The sequence below is a fragment of the Saccoglossus kowalevskii genome, chromosome 4 (assembly GCF_978046115.1).
Source record: "Saccoglossus kowalevskii chromosome 4, keSacKowa6.1, whole genome shotgun sequence".
Classification (NCBI taxonomy): Eukaryota; Metazoa; Hemichordata; class Enteropneusta; family Harrimaniidae; genus Saccoglossus; species Saccoglossus kowalevskii.
Window position 1 is genome coordinate 32,951,389 of NC_140644.1, and position 20,508 is coordinate 32,971,896.

The 20,508-nt window shown below is 40.4% G+C and overlaps 1 protein-coding gene across 1 annotated transcript in view; it reads left to right on the forward strand.

Annotated features, from left to right (window-relative positions):
- The window catches only part of LOC102807292 (gamma-aminobutyric acid type B receptor subunit 2-like), a 72,653-nt gene that overhangs the window by 47,352 nt on the left and 4,793 nt on the right, over nt 1–20,508 (forward strand). Inside the window, exons 11-13 of the mRNA XM_085498393.1 lie at nt 18,547–18,679; nt 19,765–19,872; nt 20,013–20,170. Coding sequence (XP_085354519.1) covers nt 18,547–18,679; nt 19,765–19,872; nt 20,013–20,170 — 399 coding nt within the window. The remainder of the gene's footprint in view (nt 1–18,546; nt 18,680–19,764; nt 19,873–20,012; nt 20,171–20,508) is intronic.

Here is a 20,508-nt window from a genome sequence, read left to right on the forward strand (position 1 = left end):
GTGTTGTATGGTGCAACCATTATGTTCAGTAGTGAGACTGTTGTGTTGTATGGTCCAACTATTGTGTTCAGTAGTGAGACTGTTGTGTTGTGTGGTCCAACCATTATGTTCAGTAGTGAGACTGTTGTGTTGTATGGTCCAGCTATTATGTTCAGTAGTGAGACTGTTGTTCTGTTCGGTCCAACCATTATGTTCAGTAGTGAGACTGCTGTGCTGTATGGTCCAACCATTATGTTCAGTAGTGAGACTGTTGTGCTGTATGGTCCAACCATTATGTTCAGTAGTGAGACTGTTGTGCTGTATGGTCCAACCATTATGTTCAGTAGTGAGACTGTTGTGCTGTATGGTCCAACCATTATGTTCAGTAGTGAGACTGTTGTGCTGTATGGTCCAACCATTATGTTCAGTAGTGAGACTGTTGTGCTGTATGGTCCAACCATTATGTTCAGTAGTGAGACTGTTGTGTTGTATGGTCCAACCATTATGTTCAGTAGTGAGACTGTTGTATTGTACGGTACAACCATTGTGTTCAGTAGTGAGACTGTTGTGTTGTATGGTCCAACTATTGTGTTCAGTAGTGAGACTGTTGTGTTGTATGGTACAAACATTGTGTTCAATAGTGAGACTGTTGTGTTGTATGGTACAACCATTGTGTTCAGTAGTGAGACTGTTGTGTTGTATGGTCCAACTATTGTGTTCGGTAGTGAGACTGTTGTGTTGTATGGTCCAACCATTGTGTTCAGTAGTGAGACTGTTGTGTTGTATGGTCCAACCATTATGTTCAGTAGTGAGACTGTTGTCTTGTATGGCCCAACCATTATGTTCAGTAGTGAGACTGTTGTGTTGTATGGTCCAACCATTGTGTTCAGTAGTGAGACTGTTGTGTTGTATGGCCCAACCATTATGTTCAGTAGTGAGACTGTTGTGTTGTATGGTCCAACCATTATGTTCTGTAATGAGACTGTTGTGTTGTATGGTCCAACCATTGTGTTCAGTAGCGATACTGTTGTGTTGTATGGTACAGCCATTATGTTCAGTAGTGAGACTGTTGTGTTGTATGGTACAACCATTGTGTTCAGTAGTGAGACTGTTGTGTTGTATGGTCCAACCATTGTGTTCAGTAGTGAGACTGTTGTGTTGTATGGTCCAACCATTGTGTTCAGTAGTGAGACTGTTGTGTTGTATGGTACAACCATTGTGTTCAGTAGTGAGACTGTTGTGTTATATGGTACAACCATTGTGTTCAGTAGTGAGACTGTTGTGTTGTATGGTCCAACAATTGTGTTCAGTAGTGAGACTGCTGTGTTGTATGGTACAACCATTATGTTCAGTAGTGAGACTGTTGTGTTGTATGGTACAACCATTGTGTTCAGTAGTGAGACTGTTGTGTTGTATGGTCCAACTATTGTGTTCAGTAGTGAGACTGTTGTGTTGTATGGTCCAACCATTGTGTTCAGTAGTGAGACTGTTGTCTTGTATGGCCCAACCATTATGTTCAGTAGTGAGACTGTTGTGTTGTATGGTCCAACCATTGTGTTCAGTAGTGAGACTGTTGTGTTGTATGGTACAATCATTGTGTTCAGTAGTCAGACTGTTGTGTTGTATGGCACAACCATTGTGTTCAGTAGTGAGACTGTTGTGTTGTATGGTCCAACTATTGTGTTCAGTAGTGAGACTGTTGTGTTGTATGGTACAACCATTGTGTTCAGTAGTGAGACTGTTGTGTTGTATGGTACAACCATTGTGTTCAGTAGTGAGACTGTTGTGTTGTATGGTCCAACAATTGTGTTCAGTAGTGAGACTGCTGTGTTGTATGGTACAACCATTATGTTCAGTAGTGAGACTGTTGTGTTGTATGGTACAACCATTGTGTTCAGTAGTGAGACTGTTGTGTTGTATGGTCCAACTATTGTGTTCAGTAGTGAGACTGTTGTGTTGTATGGTCCAACCATTGTGTTCAGTAGTGAGACTGTTGTCTTGTATGGCCCAACCATTATGTTCAGTAGTGAGACTGTTGTGTTGTATGGTCCAACCATTAAGTTCTGTAGAGAGACTGTTGTGTTGTATGGTCCAACTATTGTGTTCAGTAGTGAGACTGTTGTGTTGTATGGTCCAACCATTGTGTTCAGTAGTGAGACTGTTGTGTTGTATGGTCCAACCATTATGTTCAGTAGTGAGACTGTTGTGTTGTATGGTCCAACCATTATGTTCAGTAGTGAGACTGTTATGTTGTATGGTACAGCCATTATGTTCTGTGATGAGACTGTTGTGTTGTATGGTCCAAACATTGTGTTCAGTAGTGATACTGTTGTGTTGTATGGTTCAACTATTGTGTTCAGTAGTGAGACTGTTGTGTTGTATGGTACAACCATTGTGTTCAGTAGTGAGACTGTTGTGTTGTATGGTCCAACCATTGTGTTCAGTAGTGAGACTGTTGTGTTGTATGGTACAACCATTATGTTCAGTAGTGAGACTGTTGTGTTGTATGGTACAACCATTGTGTTCAGTAGTGAGACTGTTGTGTTGCATGGTCCAACCATTATGTTCAGTAGTGAGACTGTTGTGTTGTATGGTGCAACCATTATGTTCAGTAGTGAGACTGTTGTGTTGTATGGTGCAACCATTATGTTCAGTAGTGAGACTGTTGTGTTGTATGGTCCAACTATTGTGTTCAGTAGTGAGACTGTTGTGTTGTGTGGTCCAACCATTATGTTCAGTAGTGAGACTGTTGTGTTGTATGGTCCAGCTATTATGTTCAGTAGTGAGACTGTTGTTCTGTTCGGTCCAACCATTATGTTCAGTAGTGAGACTGCTGTGCTGTATGGTCCAACCATTATGTTCAGTAGTGAGACTGTTGTGCTGTATGGTCCAACCATTATGTTCAGTAGTGAGACTGTTGTGCTGTATGGTCCAACCATTATGTTCAGTAGTGAGACTGTTGTGCTGTATGGTCCAACCATTATGTTCAGTAGTGAGACTGTTGTGCTGTATGGTCCAACCATTATGTTCAGTAGTGAGACTGTTGTGCTGTATGGTCCAACCATTATGTTCAGTAGTGAGACTGTTGTGTTGTATGGTCCAACCATTATGTTCAGTAGTGAGAATGTTGTATTGTACGGTACAACCATTGTGTTCAGTAGTGAGACTGTTGTGTTGTATGGTCCAACTATTGTGTTCAGTAGTGAGACTGTTGTGTTGTATGGTACAAACATTGTGTTCAATAGTGAGACTGTTGTGTTGTATGGTACAACCATTGTGTTCAGTAGTGAGACTGTTGTGTTGTATGGTCCAACTATTGTGTTCGGTAGTGAGACTGTTGTGTTGTATGGTCCAACCATTGTGTTCAGTAGTGAGACTGTTGTGTTGTATGGTCCAACCATTATGTTCAGTAGTGAGACTGTTGTCTTGTATGGCCCAACCATTATGTTCAGTAGTGAGACTGTTGTGTTGTATGGTCCAACCATTGTGTTCAGTAGTGAGACTGTTGTGTTGTATGGCCCAACCATTATGTTCAGTAGTGAGACTGTTGTGTTGTATGGTCCAACCATTATGTTCTGTAATGAGACTGTTGTGTTGTATGGTCCAACCATTGTGTTCAGTAGCGATACTGTTGTGTTGTATCGTCCAACTATTGTGTTCAGTAGTGAGACTGTTGTGTTGTATGGTCCAACCATTGTGTTCAGTAGTGAGACTGTTGTCTTGTATGGCCCAACCATTATGTTCAGTAGTGAGACTGTTGTGTTGTATGGTCCAACCATTAAGTTCTGTAGAGAGACTGTTGTGTTGTATGGCCCAACTATTGTGTTCAGTAGTGAGACTGTTGTGTTGTATGGTCCAACCATTGTGTTCAGTAGTGAGACTGTTGTGTTGTATGGTACAACCATTGTGTTCAGTAGTGAGACTGTTGTGTTGCATGGTCCAACCATTATGTTCAGTAGTGAGACTGTTGTGTTGTATGGTCCAACCATTATGTTCAGTAGTGAGACTGTTGTGTTGTATGGTCCAACCATTGTGTTCAGTAGTGAGACTGTTATGTTGTATGGTACAGCCATTATGTTCAGTAGTGAGACTGTTGTGTTGTATGGTACAACCATTGTGTTCAGTAGTGAGACTGTTGTGTTGTATGGTCCAACCATTGTGTTCAGTAGTGAGACTGTTGTGTTGTATGGTCCAACCATTGTGTTCAGTAGTGAGACTGTTGTGTTGTATGGTACAACCATTGTGTTCAGTAGTGAGACTGTTGTGTTATATGGTACAACCATTGTGTTAAGTAGTGAGACTGTTGTGTTGTATGGTCCAACTATTGTGTTCAGTAGTGAGACTGTTGTGTTGTATGGTACAATCATTGTGTTCAGTAGTCAGACTGTTGTGTTGTATGGCACAACCATTGTGTTCAGTAGTGAGACTGTTGCGTTGTATGGTCCAACTATTGTGTTCAGTAGTGAGACTGTTGTGTTGTATGGTACAACCATTGTGTTCAGTAGTGAGACTGTTGTGTTGTATGGTACAACCATTGTGTTCAGTAGTGAGACTGTTGTGTTGTATGGTCCAACCATTGAGTTCAGTAGTGAGACTGCTGTGTTGTATGGTACAACCATTATGTTCAGTAGTGAGACTGTTGTGTTGTATGGTCCAACCATTGTGTTCAGTAGTGAGACTGTTGTGTTGTATGGTCCAACCATTATGTTCAGTAGTGAGACTGTTGTCTTGTATGGCCCAACCATTATGTTCAGTAGTGAGACTGTTGTGTTGTATGGTCCAACCATTGTGTTCAGTAGTGAGACTGTTGTGTTGTATGGCCCAACCATTATGTTCAGTAGTGAGACTGTTGTGTTGTATGGTCCAACCATTATGTTCTGTAATGAGACTGTTGTGTTGTATGGTCCAACCATTGTGTTCAGTAGCGATACTGTTGTGTTGTATCGTCCAACTATTGTGTTCAGTAGTGAGACTGTTGTGTTGTATGGTCCAACCATTGTGTTCAGTAGTGAGACTGTTGTCTTGTATGGCCCAACCATTATGTTCAGTAGTGAGACTGTTGTGTTGTATGGTCCAACCATTAAGTTCTGTAGAGAGACTGTTGTGTTGTATGGCCCAACTATTGTGTTCAGTAGTGAGACTGTTGTGTTGTATGGTCCAACCATTGTGTTCAGTAGTGAGACTGTTGTGTTGTATGGTACAACCATTGTGTTCAGTAGTGAGACTGTTGTGTTGCATGGTCCAACCATTATGTTCAGTAGTGAGACTGTTGTGTTGTATGGTCCAACCATTATGTTCAGTAGTGAGACTGTTGTGTTGTATGGTCCAACCATTGTGTTCAGTAGTGAGACTGTTATGTTGTATGGTACAGCCATTATGTTCAGTAGTGAGACTGTTGTGTTGTATGGTACAACCATTGTGTTCAGTAGTGAGACTGTTGTGTTGTATGGTCCAACCATTGTGTTCAGTAGTGAGACTGTTGTGTTGTATGGTCCAACCATTGTGTTCAGTAGTGAGACTGTTGTGTTGTATGGTACAACCATTGTGTTCAGTAGTGAGACTGTTGTGTTATATGGTACAACCATTGTGTTAAGTAGTGAGACTGTTGTGTTGTATGGTCCAACTATTGTGTTCAGTAGTGAGACTGTTGTGTTGTATGGTACAATCATTGTGTTCAGTAGTCAGACTGTTGTGTTGTATGGCACAACCATTGTGTTCAGTAGTGAGACTGTTGTGTTGTATGGTCCAACTATTGTGTTCAGTAGTGAGACTGTTGTGTTGTATGGTACAACCATTGTGTTCAGTAGTGAGACTGTTGTGTTGTATGGTACAACCATTGTGTTCAGTAGTGAGACTGTTGTGTTGTATGGTCCAACCATTGAGTTCAGTAGTGAGACTGCTGTGTTGTATGGTACAACCATTATGTTCAGTAGTGAGACTGTTGTGTTGTATGGTACAACCATTGTGTTCAGTAATGATACTGTTGTGTTGTATGGTCCAACCATTGTGTTCAGTAATGAGACTGTTGTGTTGTATGGTCCAAATATTATGTTCAGTAGTAAGACTGTTGTGCTGTATGGTCCAACCATTGTGTTCAGTAGTGAGACTGTTGTGTTGTATGGTCCAACCATTATGTTCAGTAGTGAGACATTTGTTCTGTATGGTCCAACCATTATGTTCAGTAGTGAGACTGTTGTGCTGTATGGTCCAACCATTATGTTCAGTAGTGAGACTGTTGTGCTGTATGGTCCAACCATTATGTTCAGTAGTGAGACTGTTGTGCTGTATGGTCCAACCATTATGTTCAGTAGTGAGACTGTTGTGCTGTATGGTCCAACCATTATGTTCAGTACTGAGACTGTTGTGCTGTATGGTCCAACCATTATGTTCAGTAGTGAGTCTGTTGTGGTGTAAGGTCAAACCATTATGTTCAGTAGTGAGACTGTTGTGCTGCATGGTCCAACCATTATGTTCAGTAGTGAGACTGTTGTGCTGTATGGTCCAACCATTATGTTCAGTAGTGGGACTGTTGTGTTGTATGGTCCAACCATTATGTTCAGTATTGAGACTGTTGTGTTGTATGGTCCAACCATTATGTTCAGTAGTGAGACTGTTGTGTTGTTTGGTACAAGCATTGTGTTCAGTAGTGAGACTGTTATGTTGTATGGTACAACCATTGTGTTCAGTAGTGAGTAAGTTGTGTTGTATGGTACAACCATTGTGTTCAGTAGTGAGACTGTTATGTTGTATGGTCCAACTATTGTGTTCAGTAGTGAGACTGTTGTGTTGTATGGTCCAACTATTGTGTTCAGTAGTGTGACTGTTGTGCTGTATGGTCCAACCATTATGTTCAGTAGTGAGACTGTTGTGCTGTATGGTCGAACCATTATGTTCAGCAGTGAGACTGTTGTGCTGTATGGTCCAACCATTATGTTCAGTAGTGAGACTGTTGTTCTGTATGGTCCAACCATTATGTTCAGTAGTGAGACTGTTGTGCTGTATGGTCCAAACATTATGTTCAGTAGTGAGACTGTTGTGCTGTATGGTCCAACCATTATGTTCAGTAGTGAGACTGTTGTGTTGTATGGTCCAACCATTGTGTTCAGTAGTGAGACTGTTGTGTTGTATGGTCCAACCATTGTGTTCAGTAGTGAGACTGTTGTGTTGTATGGTACAACCATTGTGTTCAGTAGTGAGACTGTTGTGTTATATGGTACAACCATTGTGTTAAGTAGTGAGACTGTTGTGTTGTATGGTCCAACTATTGTGTTCAGTAGTGAGACTGTTGTGTTGTATGGTACAATCATTGTGTTCAGTAGTCAGACTGTTGTGTTGTATGGCACAACCATTGTGTTCAGTAGTGAGACTGTTGTGTTGTATGGTCCAACTATTGTGTTCAGTAGTGAGACTGTTGTGTTGTATGGTACAACCATTGTGTTCAGTAGTGAGACTGTTGTGTTGTATGGTACAACCATTGTGTTCAGTAGTGAGACTGTTGTGTTGTATGGTCCAACCATTGAGTTCAGTAGTGAGACTGCTGTGTTGTATGGTACAACCATTATGTTCAGTAGTGAGACTGTTGTGTTGTATGGTACAACCATTGTGTTCAGTAGTGAGACTGTTGAGTTGCATGGTCCAACCATTATGTTCAGTAGTGAGACTGTTGTGTTGTATGGTCCAACCATTATGTTCAGTAGTGAGACTATTGTGTTGTATGGTCCAACCATTATGTTCAGTAGTGAGACTGTTGTGTTGTATGGTCCAACTATTGTGTTCAGTAGTGAGACTGTTGTGTTGTATGGTCCAACCATTGTGTTCAGTAATGATACTGTTGTGTTGTATGGTCCAACCATTGTGTTCAGTAATGAGACTGTTGTGTTGTATGGTCCAAATATTATGTTCAGTAGTAAGACTGTTGTGCTGTATGGTCCAACCATTGTGTTCAGTAGTGAGACTGTTGTGTTGTATGGTCCAACCATTATGTTCAGTAGTGAGACATTTGTTCTGTATGGTCCAACCATTATGTTCAGTAGTGAGACTGTTGTGCTGTATGGTCCAACCATTATGTTCAGTAGTGAGACTGTTGTGCTGTATGGTCCAACCATTATGTTCAGTAGTGAGACTGTTGTGCTGTATGGTCCAACCATTATGTTCAGTAGTGAGACTGTTGTGCTGTATGGTCCAACCATTATGTTCAGTACTGAGACTGTTGTGCTGTATGGTCCAACCATTATGTTCAGTAGTGAGTCTGTTGTGGTGTAAGGTCAAACCATTATGTTCAGTAGTGAGACTGTTGTGCTGCATGGTCCAACCATTATGTTCAGTAGTGAGACTGTTGTGCTGTATGGTCCAACCATTATGTTCAGTAGTGGGACTGTTGTGTTGTATGGTCCAACCATTATGTTCAGTATTGAGACTGTTGTGTTGTATGGTCCAACCATTATGTTCAGTAGTGAGACTGTTGTGTTGTTTGGTACAAGCATTGTGTTCAGTAGTGAGACTGTTATGTTGTATGGTACAACCATTGTGTTCAGTAGTGAGTAGGTTGTGTTGTATGGTACAACCATTGTGTTCAGTAGTGAGACTGTTATGTTGTATGGTCCAACTATTGTGTTCAGTAGTGAGACTGTTGTGTTGTATGGTCCAACTATTGTGTTCAGTAGTGTGACTGTTGTGCTGTATGGTCCAACCATTATGTTCAGTAGTGAGACTGTTGTGCTGTATGGTCGAACCATTATGTTCAGCAGTGAGACTGTTGTGCTGTATGGTCCAACCATTATGTTCAGTAGTGAGACTGTTGTTCTGTATGGTCCAACCATTATGTTCAGTAGTGAGACTGTTGTGCTGTATGGTCCAAACATTATGTTCAGTAGTGAGACTGTTGTGCTGTATGGTCCAACCATTATGTTCAGTAGTGAGACTGTTGTGCTGTATGGTCCAACAATTGTGTTCAGTAATGAGACTGTTGTGTTGTATGGTCCAAATATTATGTTCAGTAGTAAGACTGTTGTGCTGTATGGTCCAACCATTGTGTTCAGTAGTGAGACTGTTGTGTTGTATGGTCCAACCATTATGTTCAGTAATGAGACTGTTGTGTTGTATGGTGCAGCCATTATGTTCAGTAGTGAGACATTTGTTCTGTATGGTCCAACCATTATGTTCAGTAGTGAGACTGTTGTGCTGTATGGTCCAACCATTATGTTCAGTAGTGAGACTGTTGTGCTGTATGGTCCAACCATTATGTTCAGTAGTGAGACTGTTGTGCTGTATGGTCCAACCATTATGTTCAGTGGTGAGACTGTTGTGCTGTATGGTCCAACCATTATGTTCAGTACTGAGACTGTTGTGCTGTATGGTCCAACCATTTTGTTCAGTAGTGAGTCTGTTGTGGTGTAAGGTCAAACCATTATGTTCAGTAGTGAGACTGTTGTGCTGCATGGTCCAACCATTATGTTCAGTAGTGAGACTGTTGTGCTGTATGGTCCAACCATTATGTTCAGTAGTGGGACTGTTGTGTTGTATGGTCCAACCATTATGTTCAGTATTGAGACTGTTGTGTTGTATGGTCCAACCATTATGTTCAGTAGTGAGACTGTTGTGTTGTTTGGTACAACCATTGTGTTCAGTAGTGAGACTGTTATGTTGTATGGTACAACAATTGTGTTCAGTAGTGAGTAAGTTGTGTTGTATGGTACAACCATTGTGTTCAGTAGTGAGACTGTTATGTTGTATGGTCCAACTATTGTGTTCAGTAGTGAGACTGTTGTGTTGTATGGTCCAACTATTGTGTTCAGTAGTGTGACTGTTGTGCTGTATGGTCCAACCATTATGTTCAGTAGTGAGACTGTTGTGCTGTATGGTCGAACCATTATGTTCAGTAGTGAGACTGTTGTGCTGTATGGTCCAACCATTATGTTCAGTAGTGAGACTGTTGTGCTGTATGGTCCAACCATTATGCTCTGTAGTGAGACTGTTGTGCTGTTTGGTCCAACCATTATGTTCAGTAGTGAGACTGTTGTGTTGTATGGTCCAACCATTATGTTCAGTAGTGAGACTGTTGTGCTGTATGGTCCAACCATTGTGTTCAGTAGTGAGACTGTTGTGTTGTATGGTCCAACCATTGTGTTCAGTAGTGAGACTGTTGTGTTGTATGGTCCAACCATTGTGTTCAGTAGTGAGACTGCTGTGTTGTATGGTCCAACCATTGTGTTCAGTAGTGAGACTGTTGTGTTGTATGGTACAACCATTATGTTCTGTAGTGAGACTGTTGTATTGTATGGTCCAACCATTATGTTCAGTAGTGAGACTGTTGTCTTGTATGGTCCAACCATTATGTTCAGTAGTGAGACTGTTGTGTTGTATGGTCCAACCATTATGTTCAGTAGTGAGACTGTTGTGTTGTATGGTCCAACCATTATGTTCTGTAGTGAGACTGTTGTGTTGTATGGTCCAACCATTGTGTTCAGTAGTGAGACTGTTGTGTTGTATGGTCCAACCATTATGTTCTGTAGTGAGACTGTTGTGTAGTGTGGTCCAACCATTATGTTCAGTTGTGAGACTGTTGTGTTGTATGGTCCAACCATTATGTTCAGTAGTGAGACTGTTGTGTTGTATGGTCCAAATATTATGTTCAGTAGTGATACTGTTGTGTTGTATGGTCCAACCATTATGTTCTGTAGTGAGGCTGTTGTGTTGTATGGTCCAACCATTGTGTTCTGTAGTGAGGTTGTTGTGTTGTATGGTCCAACCATTGTGTTCAGTAGTCAGACTGTTGTGTTGTATGGTCCAACCATTGTGTTCAGTAGTGAGACTGTTGTGTTGTATGTTCCAACCATTATGTTCAGAAGTGAGACTGTTGTGTTGTATGGTCCAACCATTGTGTTCAGTAGTGAGACTGTTGTGTTGTATGGTCCAACCATTGTGTTCAGTAGTGAGACTGTTATGTTGTATGGTACAACCTTTATGTTCTGTAGTGAGACTGTTTGTGTTGTATGGTCCAACCATTGTGTTCAGTAGTGAGACTGTTGTGTTGTATGGTCCAACCATTGTTTTCAGTAGTGAGACTGTTGTGTTGTACGGTCCAACCATTGTGTTCAGTAGTGAGACTGTTGTGTTGTATGGTACAACCATTATGTTCTGTAGTGAGACTGTTTGTGTTGTATGGTCCAACCATTGTGTTCAGTAGTGAGACTGTTGTGTTGTATGGTCCAACTATTATGTTCAGTAGTGAGACTGTTGTGTTGTATGGTACAACCATTATGTTCAGTAGTGAGACTGTTATGTTGTATGGTCCAACTATTGTGTTCAGTAGTGAGACTGTTGTGTTGTATGGTCCAACCATTATGTTCAGTAGTGAGACTGTTGTGTTGTATGGTACAACCATTATGTTCAGTAGTGAGACTGTTGTGTTGTATGGTACAACCATTATGTTCTGTAGTGAGACTGTTTGTGTTGTATGGTCCAACCATTGTGTTCAGTAGTGAGACTGTTGTGTTGTATGGTCCAACCATTGTGTTCAGTAGTGAGACTGTTGTGTTGTATGGTACAACCATTATGTTCTGTAGTGAGACTGTTTGTGTTGTATGGTCCAACCATTGTGTTCAGTAGTGAGACTGTTGTGTTGTATGGTCCAACCATTATGTTCAGTAGTGAGACTGTTGTGTTGTATGGTACAACCATTATGTTCAGTAGTGAGACTGTTGTGTTGTATGGTCCAACCATTGTGTTCAGTATTGAGACTGTTGTGTTGTATGGTCCAACCATTATGTTCAGTTGTGAGACTGTTGTGTTGTATGGTCCAACCATTATGTTCAGTAGTGAGACTGTTGTGTTGTATGGTACAACCATTGTGTTCAATAGTGAGTAAGTTGTGTTGTATGGTACAACCATTGTGTTCAGTAGTGAGACTGTTATGTTGTATGGTCCAACTATTGTGTTCAGTAGTGAGACTGTTGTGTTGTATGGTACGACCATTGTGTTCAGTAGTGAGACTGTTATGTTGTATGGTCCAACTATTGTGTTCAGTAGTGAGACTGTTGTGTTGTATGGTCCAACCATTATGTTCAGTAGTGAGACTGTTGTGTTGTATGGTACAACCATTGTGTTCAGTAGTGAGACTGTTGTGTTGTATGGTCCAACTATTGTGTTCAGTAGTGAGACTGTTGTGTTGTATGGTACAACCATTGTGTTCAGTAGTGAGACTGTTGTGTTGTATGGTCCAAATATTATGTTCAGTAGTGATACTGTTGTGTTGTATGGTCCAACCATTATGTTCTGTAGTGAGGCTGTTGTGTTGTATGGTCCAACCATTGTGTTCTGTAGTGAGGTTGTTGTGTTGTATGGTCCAACCATTGTGTTCAGTAGTCAGACTGTTGTGTTGTATGGTCCAACCATTGTGTTCAGTAGTGAGACTGTTGTGTTGTATGTTCCAACCATTATGTTCAGAAGTGAGACTGTTGTGTTGTATGGTCCAACCATTGTGTTCAGTAGTGAGACTGTTGTGTTGTATGGTCCAACCATTGTGTTCAGTAGTGAGACTGTTATGTTGTATGGTACAACCTTTATGTTCTGTAGTGAGACTGTTTGTGTTGTATGGTCCAACCATTGTGTTCAGTAGTGAGACTGTTGTGTTGTATGGTCCAACCATTGTTTTCAGTAGTGAGACTGTTGTGTTGTACGGTCCAACCATTGTGTTCAGTAGTGAGACTGTTGTGTTGTATGGTACAACCATTATGTTCTGTAGTGAGACTGTTTGTGTTGTATGGTCCAACCATTGTGTTCAGTAGTGAGACTGTTGTGTTGTATGGTCCAACTATTATGTTCAGTAGTGAGACTGTTGTGTTGTATGGTACAACCATTATGTTCAGTAGTGAGACTGTTATGTTGTATGGTCCAACTATTGTGTTCAGTAGTGAGACTGTTGTGTTGTATGGTCCAACCATTATGTTCAGTAGTGAGACTGTTGTGTTGTATGGTACAACCATTATGTTCAGTAGTGAGACTGTTGTGTTGTATGGTACAACCATTATGTTCTGTAGTGAGACTGTTTGTGTTGTATGGTCCAACCATTGTGTTCAGTAGTGAGACTGTTGTGTTGTATGGTCCAACCATTGTGTTCAGTAGTGAGACTGTTGTGTTGTATGGTACAACCATTATGTTCTGTAGTGAGACTGTTTGTGTTGTATGGTCCAACCATTGTGTTCAGTAGTGAGACTGTTGTGTTGTATGGTCCAACCATTATGTTCAGTAGTGAGACTGTTGTGTTGTATGGTACAACCATTATGTTCAGTAGTGAGACTGTTGTGTTGTATGGTCCAACCATTGTGTTCAGTATTGAGACTGTTGTGTTGTATGGTCCAACCATTATGTTCAGTTGTGAGACTGTTGTGTTGTATGGTCCAACCATTATGTTCAGTAGTGAGACTGTTGTGTTGTATGGTACAACCATTGTGTTCAGTAGTGAGTAAGTTGTGTTGTATGGTACAACCATTGTGTTCAGTAGTGAGACTGTTATGTTGTATGGTCCAACTATTGTGTTCAGTAGTGAGACTGTTGTGTTGTATGGTACGACCATTGTGTTCAGTAGTGAGACTGTTATGTTGTATGGTCCAACTATTGTGTTCAGTAGTGAGACTGTTGTGTTGTATGGTCCAACCATTATGTTCAGTAGTGAGACTGTTGTGTTGTATGGTACAACCATTGTGTTCAGTAGTGAGACTGTTATGTTGTATGGTCCAACTATTGCGTTCAGTAGTGAGACTGTTGTGTTGTATGGTCCAACCATTATGTTCAGTAGTGAGACTGTTGTGTTGTATGGTACAACCATTGTGTTCAGTAGTGAGACTGTTGTGTTGTATGGTACAACCATTATGTTCTGTAGTGAGACTGTTTGTGTTGTATGGTCCAACCATTGTGTTCAGTAGTGAGACTGTTGTGTTGTATGGTCCAACCATTGTGTTCAGTAGTGAGACTGTTGTGTTGTATGGTACAACCATTATGTTCTGTAGTGAGACTGTTTGTGTTGTATGGTCCAACCATTGTGTTCAGTAGTGAGACTGTTGTGTTGTATGGTCCAACCATTATGTTCAGTAGTGAGACTGTTGTGTTGTATGGTACAACCATTATGTTCAGTAGTGAGACTGTTGTGTTGTATGGTCCAACCATTGTGTTCAGTATTGAGACTGTTGTGTTGTATGGTCCAACCATTATGTTCAGTTGTGAGACTGTTGTGTTGTATGGTCCAACCATTATGTTCAGTAGTGAGACTGTTGTGTTGTATGGTACAACCATTGTGTTCAGTAGTGCGTAAGTTGTGTTGTATGGTACAACCATTGTGTTCAGTAGTGAGACTGTTATGTTGTATGGTCCAACTATTGTGTTCAGTAGTGAGACTGTTGTGTTGTATGGTACAACCATTGTGTTCAGTAGTGAGACTGTTATGTTGTATGGTCCAACTATTGTGTTCAGTAGTGAGACTGTTGTGTTGTATGGTCCAACCATTATGTTCAGTAGTGAGACTGTTGTGTTGTATGGTACAACCATTGTGTTCAGTAGTGAGACTGTTGTGTTGTATGGTACAACCATTATGTTCTGTAGTGAGACTGTTTGTGTTGTATGGTCCAACCATTGTGTTCAGTAGTGAGACTGTTGTGTTGTATGGTACAAACATTGTGTTCAGTAGTGAGACTGTTGTGTTGTATGGTACAACCATTGTGTTCAGTAGTGAGACTGTTGTGTTGTATGGTCCAACTATTGTGTTCAGTAGTGAGACTGTTGTGTTGTATGGTCCAACCATTATGTTCAGTAGTGAGACTGTTGTGTTGTATGGTACAACCATTATGTTCAGTAGTGAGACTGTTGTGTTGTATGGTCCAACCATTGTGTTCAGTATTGAGACTGTTGTGTTGTATGGTCCAACCATTATGTTCAGTTGTGAGACTGTTGTGTTGTATGGTCCAACCATTATGTTCAGTAGTGAGACTGTTGTGTTGTATGGTACAACCATTGTGTTCAGTAGTGAGTAAGTTGTGTTGTATGGTCCAACCATTATGTTCAGTAGTGAGACTGTTGTGTTGTATGGTACAACCATTATGTTCAGTAGTGAGACTGTTGTGTTGTATGGTACAACCATTATGTTCTGTAGTGAGACTGTTTGTGTTGTATGGTCCAACCATTGTGTTCAGTAGTGAGACTGTTGTGTTGTATGGTCCAACCATTGTGTTCAGTAGTGAGACTGTTGTGTTGTATGGTACAACCATTATGTTCTGTAGTGAGACTGTTTGCGTTGTATGGTCCAACCATTGTGTTCAGTAGTGAGACTGTTGTGTTGTATGGTCCAACCATTATGTTCAGTAGTGAGACTGTTGTGCTGTATGGTACAACCATTATGTTCAGTAGTGAGACTGTTGTGTTGTATGGTCCAACCATTGTGTTCAGTATTGAGACTGTTGTGTTGTATGGTCCAACCATTATGTTCAGTTGTGAGACTGTTGTGTTGTATGGTCCAACCATTATGTTCAGTAGTGAGACTGTTGTGTTGTATGGTACAACCATTGTGTTCAGTAGTGAGTAAGTTGTGTTGTATGGTACAACCATTGTGTTCAGTAGTGAGACTGTTATGTTGTATGGTCCAACTATTGTGTTCAGTAGTGAGACTGTTGTGTTGTATGGTACGACCATTGTGTTCAGTAGTGAGACTGTTATGTTGTCTGGTCCAACTATTGTGTTCAGTAGTGAGACTGTTGTGTTGTATGGTCCAACCATTATGTTCAGTAGTGAGACTGTTGTGTTGTATGGTACAACCATTGTGTTCAGTAGTGAGACTGTTATGTTGTATGGTGCAACTATTGTGTTCAGTAGTGAGACTGTTGTGTTGTATGGTCCAACCATTATGTTCAGTAGTGAGACTGTTGTGTTGTATGGTACAACCATTGTGTTCAGTAGTGAGACTGTTGTGTTGTATGGTACAACCATTATGTTCTGTAGTGAGACTGTTTGTGTTGTATGGTCCAACCATTGTGTTCAGTAGTGAGACTGTTGTGTTGTATGGTACAACCATTATGTTCAGTAGTGAGACTGTTTGTGTTGTATGGTCCAACCATTGTGTTCAGTAGTGAGACTGTTGTGTTGTATGGTCCAACCATTATGTTCAGTAGTGAGACTGTTGTGTTGTATGGTACAACCATTATGTTCAGTAGTGAGACTGTTGTGTTGTATGGTCCAACCATTGTGTTCAGTATTGAGACTGTTGTGTTGTATGGTCCAACCATTATGTTCAGTTGTGAGACTGTTGTGTTGTATGGTCCAACCATTATGTTCAGTAGTGAGACTGTTGTGTTGTATGGTACAACCATTGTGTTCAGTAGTGCGTAAGTTGTGTTGTATGGTACAACCATTGTGTTCAGTAGTGAGACTGTTATGTTGTATGGTCCAACTATTGTGTTCAGTAGTGAGACTGTTGTGTTGTATGGTACAACCATTGTGTTCAGTAGTGAGACTGTTATGTTGTATGGTCCAACTATTGTGTTCAGTAGTGAGACTGTTGTGTTGTATTGTCCAACCATTATGTTCAGTAGTGAGACTGTTGTGTTGTATGGTACAACCATTATGTTCAGTAGTGAGACTGTTGTGTTGTATGGTACAACCATTATGTTCTGTAGTGAGACTGTTTGTGTTGTATGGTCCAACCATTGTGTTCAGTAGTGAGACTGTTGTGTTGTATGGTCCAACCATTGTGTTCAGTAGTGAGACTGTTGTGTTGTATGGTACAACCATTATGTTCTGTAGTGAGACTGTTTGTGTTGTATGGTCCAACCATTGTGTTCAGTAGTGAGACTGTTGTGTTGTATGGTCCAACCATTATGTTCAGTAGTGAGACTGTTGTGTTGTATGGTACAACCATTATGTTCAGTAGTGAGACTGTTGTGTTGTATGGTCCAACCATTGTGTTCAGTATTGAGACTGTTGTGTTGTATGGTCCAACCATTATGTTCAGTTGTGAGACTGTTGTGTTGTATGGTCCAACCATTATGTTCAGTAGTGAGACTGTTGTGTTGTATGGTACAACCATTGTGTTCAGTAGTGAGTAAGTTGTGTTGTATGGTACAACCATTGTGTTCAGTAGTGAGACTGTTATGTTGTATGGTCCAACTATTGTGTTCAGTAGTGAGACTGTTGTGTTGTATGGTCCAACTATTGTGTTCAGTAGTGAGACTGTTGTGTTGTATGGTACAACCATAGTGTTCAGTTGTGAGACTGTTGTGTTGTATGGTACAACCATCAAATGTAATCTTGCAAATAATTTAGATTAAATTGACTTGTAGACTATTGAAGCCATGTCAGATCGGGATATGAACAGACTCAATTAGTTATCATGCTCGCCCGTGCGACAAATACTCCAGGAAAGTGTTCTAGGTTCTTTTTGTGAAAGATTGGTATTTTTGTCCTGATTTGTAGGAATCTGAAAAACGCGTTTCACAACTTGTCTCTTATTTAGTTTTATGCGTCATTCAAGATGGCGGCCCCCATATAGTAAATATCGTATTTATTTTATTATCACGTGTGCGCCAGCTGACTGTGTGTGCTGCAGATACTCTTTGCACTAAGCGCAGAATCATTCACGCAAGGTTCGTAGAAAAAAAAGGGTCGCCTAGGCGACAGGCGTGGTAACATGTCTAGAAAGATATGGCGTGATCCTGTTGCATTTCCGATTAGACTATTTTTGTCTACGTTATTACAAATAGCCGCAGATACAAGCGTAGAGTAAACGCACCGTTTTCTGGCGATACGTAGCCAAATGTATGTCAATCGGAACTGCTATAAACTAAAGCAAGGGCAAGCCCAAACATTCCAAGTAAAAAACTGACATTTAGCACAGAAGGCCAAGTGTACTTTTTCCTTTTTCGAAGAGATCAAACAATCTACCTAAATTCAAACGTCTTAGAATAATTCTTATGAAATCCATTATTTTGCTCATCCAACTACTGCGCAATCGTGGTAATTGTGTGATGACATTGACGTGAACCCATGCCAACATAATGGACTGCACAGTGTCAACATAACGAAGTGTTCGACAACACTATAGAAGTACACTATGGAACTCAGAGGGCGACATACAATACAATGATCTTATTACAGAACACAACTGTGAAACCATAAAACAAAATGGTGTCACTATAGAACACAACGGTGAAACCATACAATGCAATGCGGAGTTCTGATAACGCTATAAATGTGTGACCAGGGACGGTTATGGCGTTCCATCGCTTACTACTGTTTACACTATACTAGCCCCATTGACGCCATCGGATTAAAGACAATCGGCGTACGAATGGTCACATTTTGGTTTCATTCTACCAACAGTTTACATTAAAAAAACTATTGGTATAATATAGTTAAGTACATCAATAACGCTAAATCATATATTAAATATGACGTAATTGTCTGTCTGGCTTTCCGTGTCTGTATGTATGACTCCCTCTCTTTCTTTCGACCTGCCATTCTCTCTGTCTGTCATTATATTATCACATTTAATAATGTAATATTATTATATATTATATTTATCGATAGAGTGATCAAAATGTCAAGTCCGAACATAAACAACGTCATGGTGTGCGGCTGCGTACTAACATATTCCAGTGTAGTGTGCTTCGTACTGGATCGTGGGCTTTTGTCAAGGGACCAATTCACCAAAACATGCCAGGTACAGCTTGAGTGTCAGCATAATTCACGAACATTTGTGCATCAATGATTGTCTGTGGAAACATACTATTGTATTTGGAACCAGATTTTTGACAAGTACCTATGTTCGTCCCATTCAACTTAATTTGATTCGAATCCCTAATATGAAGTATGATTTATGTTGCAAAATGTACTGTATGTATTCGGGTTTTATATTGTTATATTTATATTTTGCACGAAAGTCAAAACTAATTGACTAGCCTTCTTGAAAAATAAATGTTACCAACGTATGTAAAATGCATGGCATGTTTAATTCCCTACATGTCCATTTGATGCATGCATATGTTATGTAACGCTTTGGATTCTCTCATCGATCACCTATTTAGTTCAATTAGTGTCTAGCACTAAACTTGTTTGGGGTCCAGGTTTCGGCTCTTGACATTCGGGCTAGTTAAAATATTTATTTTAAAGCGTGGGGAGTAAGTTGTGCTGTCACACACGTTCATCATGGAAGAACAACTTTCGCCTGAATAACCAGTAATAACCACGGCCAGTTTACTACAAGGAACTATTATTCAAACCCGGACATTTTCGAAATAATTTGCATATTTTTCTTCTGTGGTGTTAGGTAATACACGTGCGCCTTGATAACAGCAACGAAGCTGCAAAAAAAAAAAAAAAAAAAAACACTCGCCGAAGTAGTTAACGGCCGATTTGAGGTCTCTGTTCTAGTAAACGCCATCGGCCCTTCTCCAAACATGCCGTTATTAACCGCTGGTTACCTTCTTCATATACGTTATTGACCTATCAATAATCTATACGTCCTCGTGGTGTTTCTAATAATAATTTAATGAATGGCAACCACTATATGAATGACTCGGTTTTACTTATTCAGTTAATTGCTATGAGACTTATTCGACGCATTCATGTCTGAATACAGTATTTTTATGATAAAATTTAAAGGCGCCAGCACAGTAATTATATTGCACAGCTGAACACAGATAAATCAATATTTCGGACGACAATAGCAAGGTTTATCGATTATACATGTATTTTCGATATTTTATGTCACTTTGTTAAATCATATTTTTTGCAACCACATTACAGGCACGTCCGTGGATCCTCGCCTTAGGTTTTACATTAGCCTACGGGGCAATGTTCAGTAAGACATGGCGAGTGTACACTGTATTCACCAATAAAACACCAAAACGTAAGGTAAGACTTTAAACCCATGTATTCCACGAGAACATAATTAGCATACAGTGCGGTAATCCCTCGAATCCACGATCTGATAATACAGTATGTATCTACTGTAATATAATAGAGTATGTCATGTCTACACATATCTGTTGCAGGCGGTGAAAGATCAACAGCTGTTAACGATGTTGGCGATTATGGTTGCCATAGATATTGTTATACTGGTTGCCTGGCAATGTGTGGCGCCTTTATCTATTATTGAACGTGAAGTAAAAAGGGAGGTAATTGCTTATCGGAAATATATATTGTTTGACGTGTAATATTAGAACGAACTGACACACTTTATTGAATTAATATTCAAAGACTATTCTACAATATGTATGTTTGATACCAATAGCCAGATTATTTTATAATGTTGAAAGTCTCATACAACGCACCCATTTTTTTTTTCAATGACACAATTACATGGAGCTTGTCAACCCACGGGAATCCTGAAAGCGAGCACACAGGAGCCTGTCAACCCACGGGAATCCTGAAAGCGAGCACACAGGAGCCTGTCAACCCACGGGAATCCTGAAAGTGAGCACACAGGAGCTTGTCAACCCACGGGAATCCTGAAAGCGAGCACACAGGAGCTTGTCAACCCACGGGAAT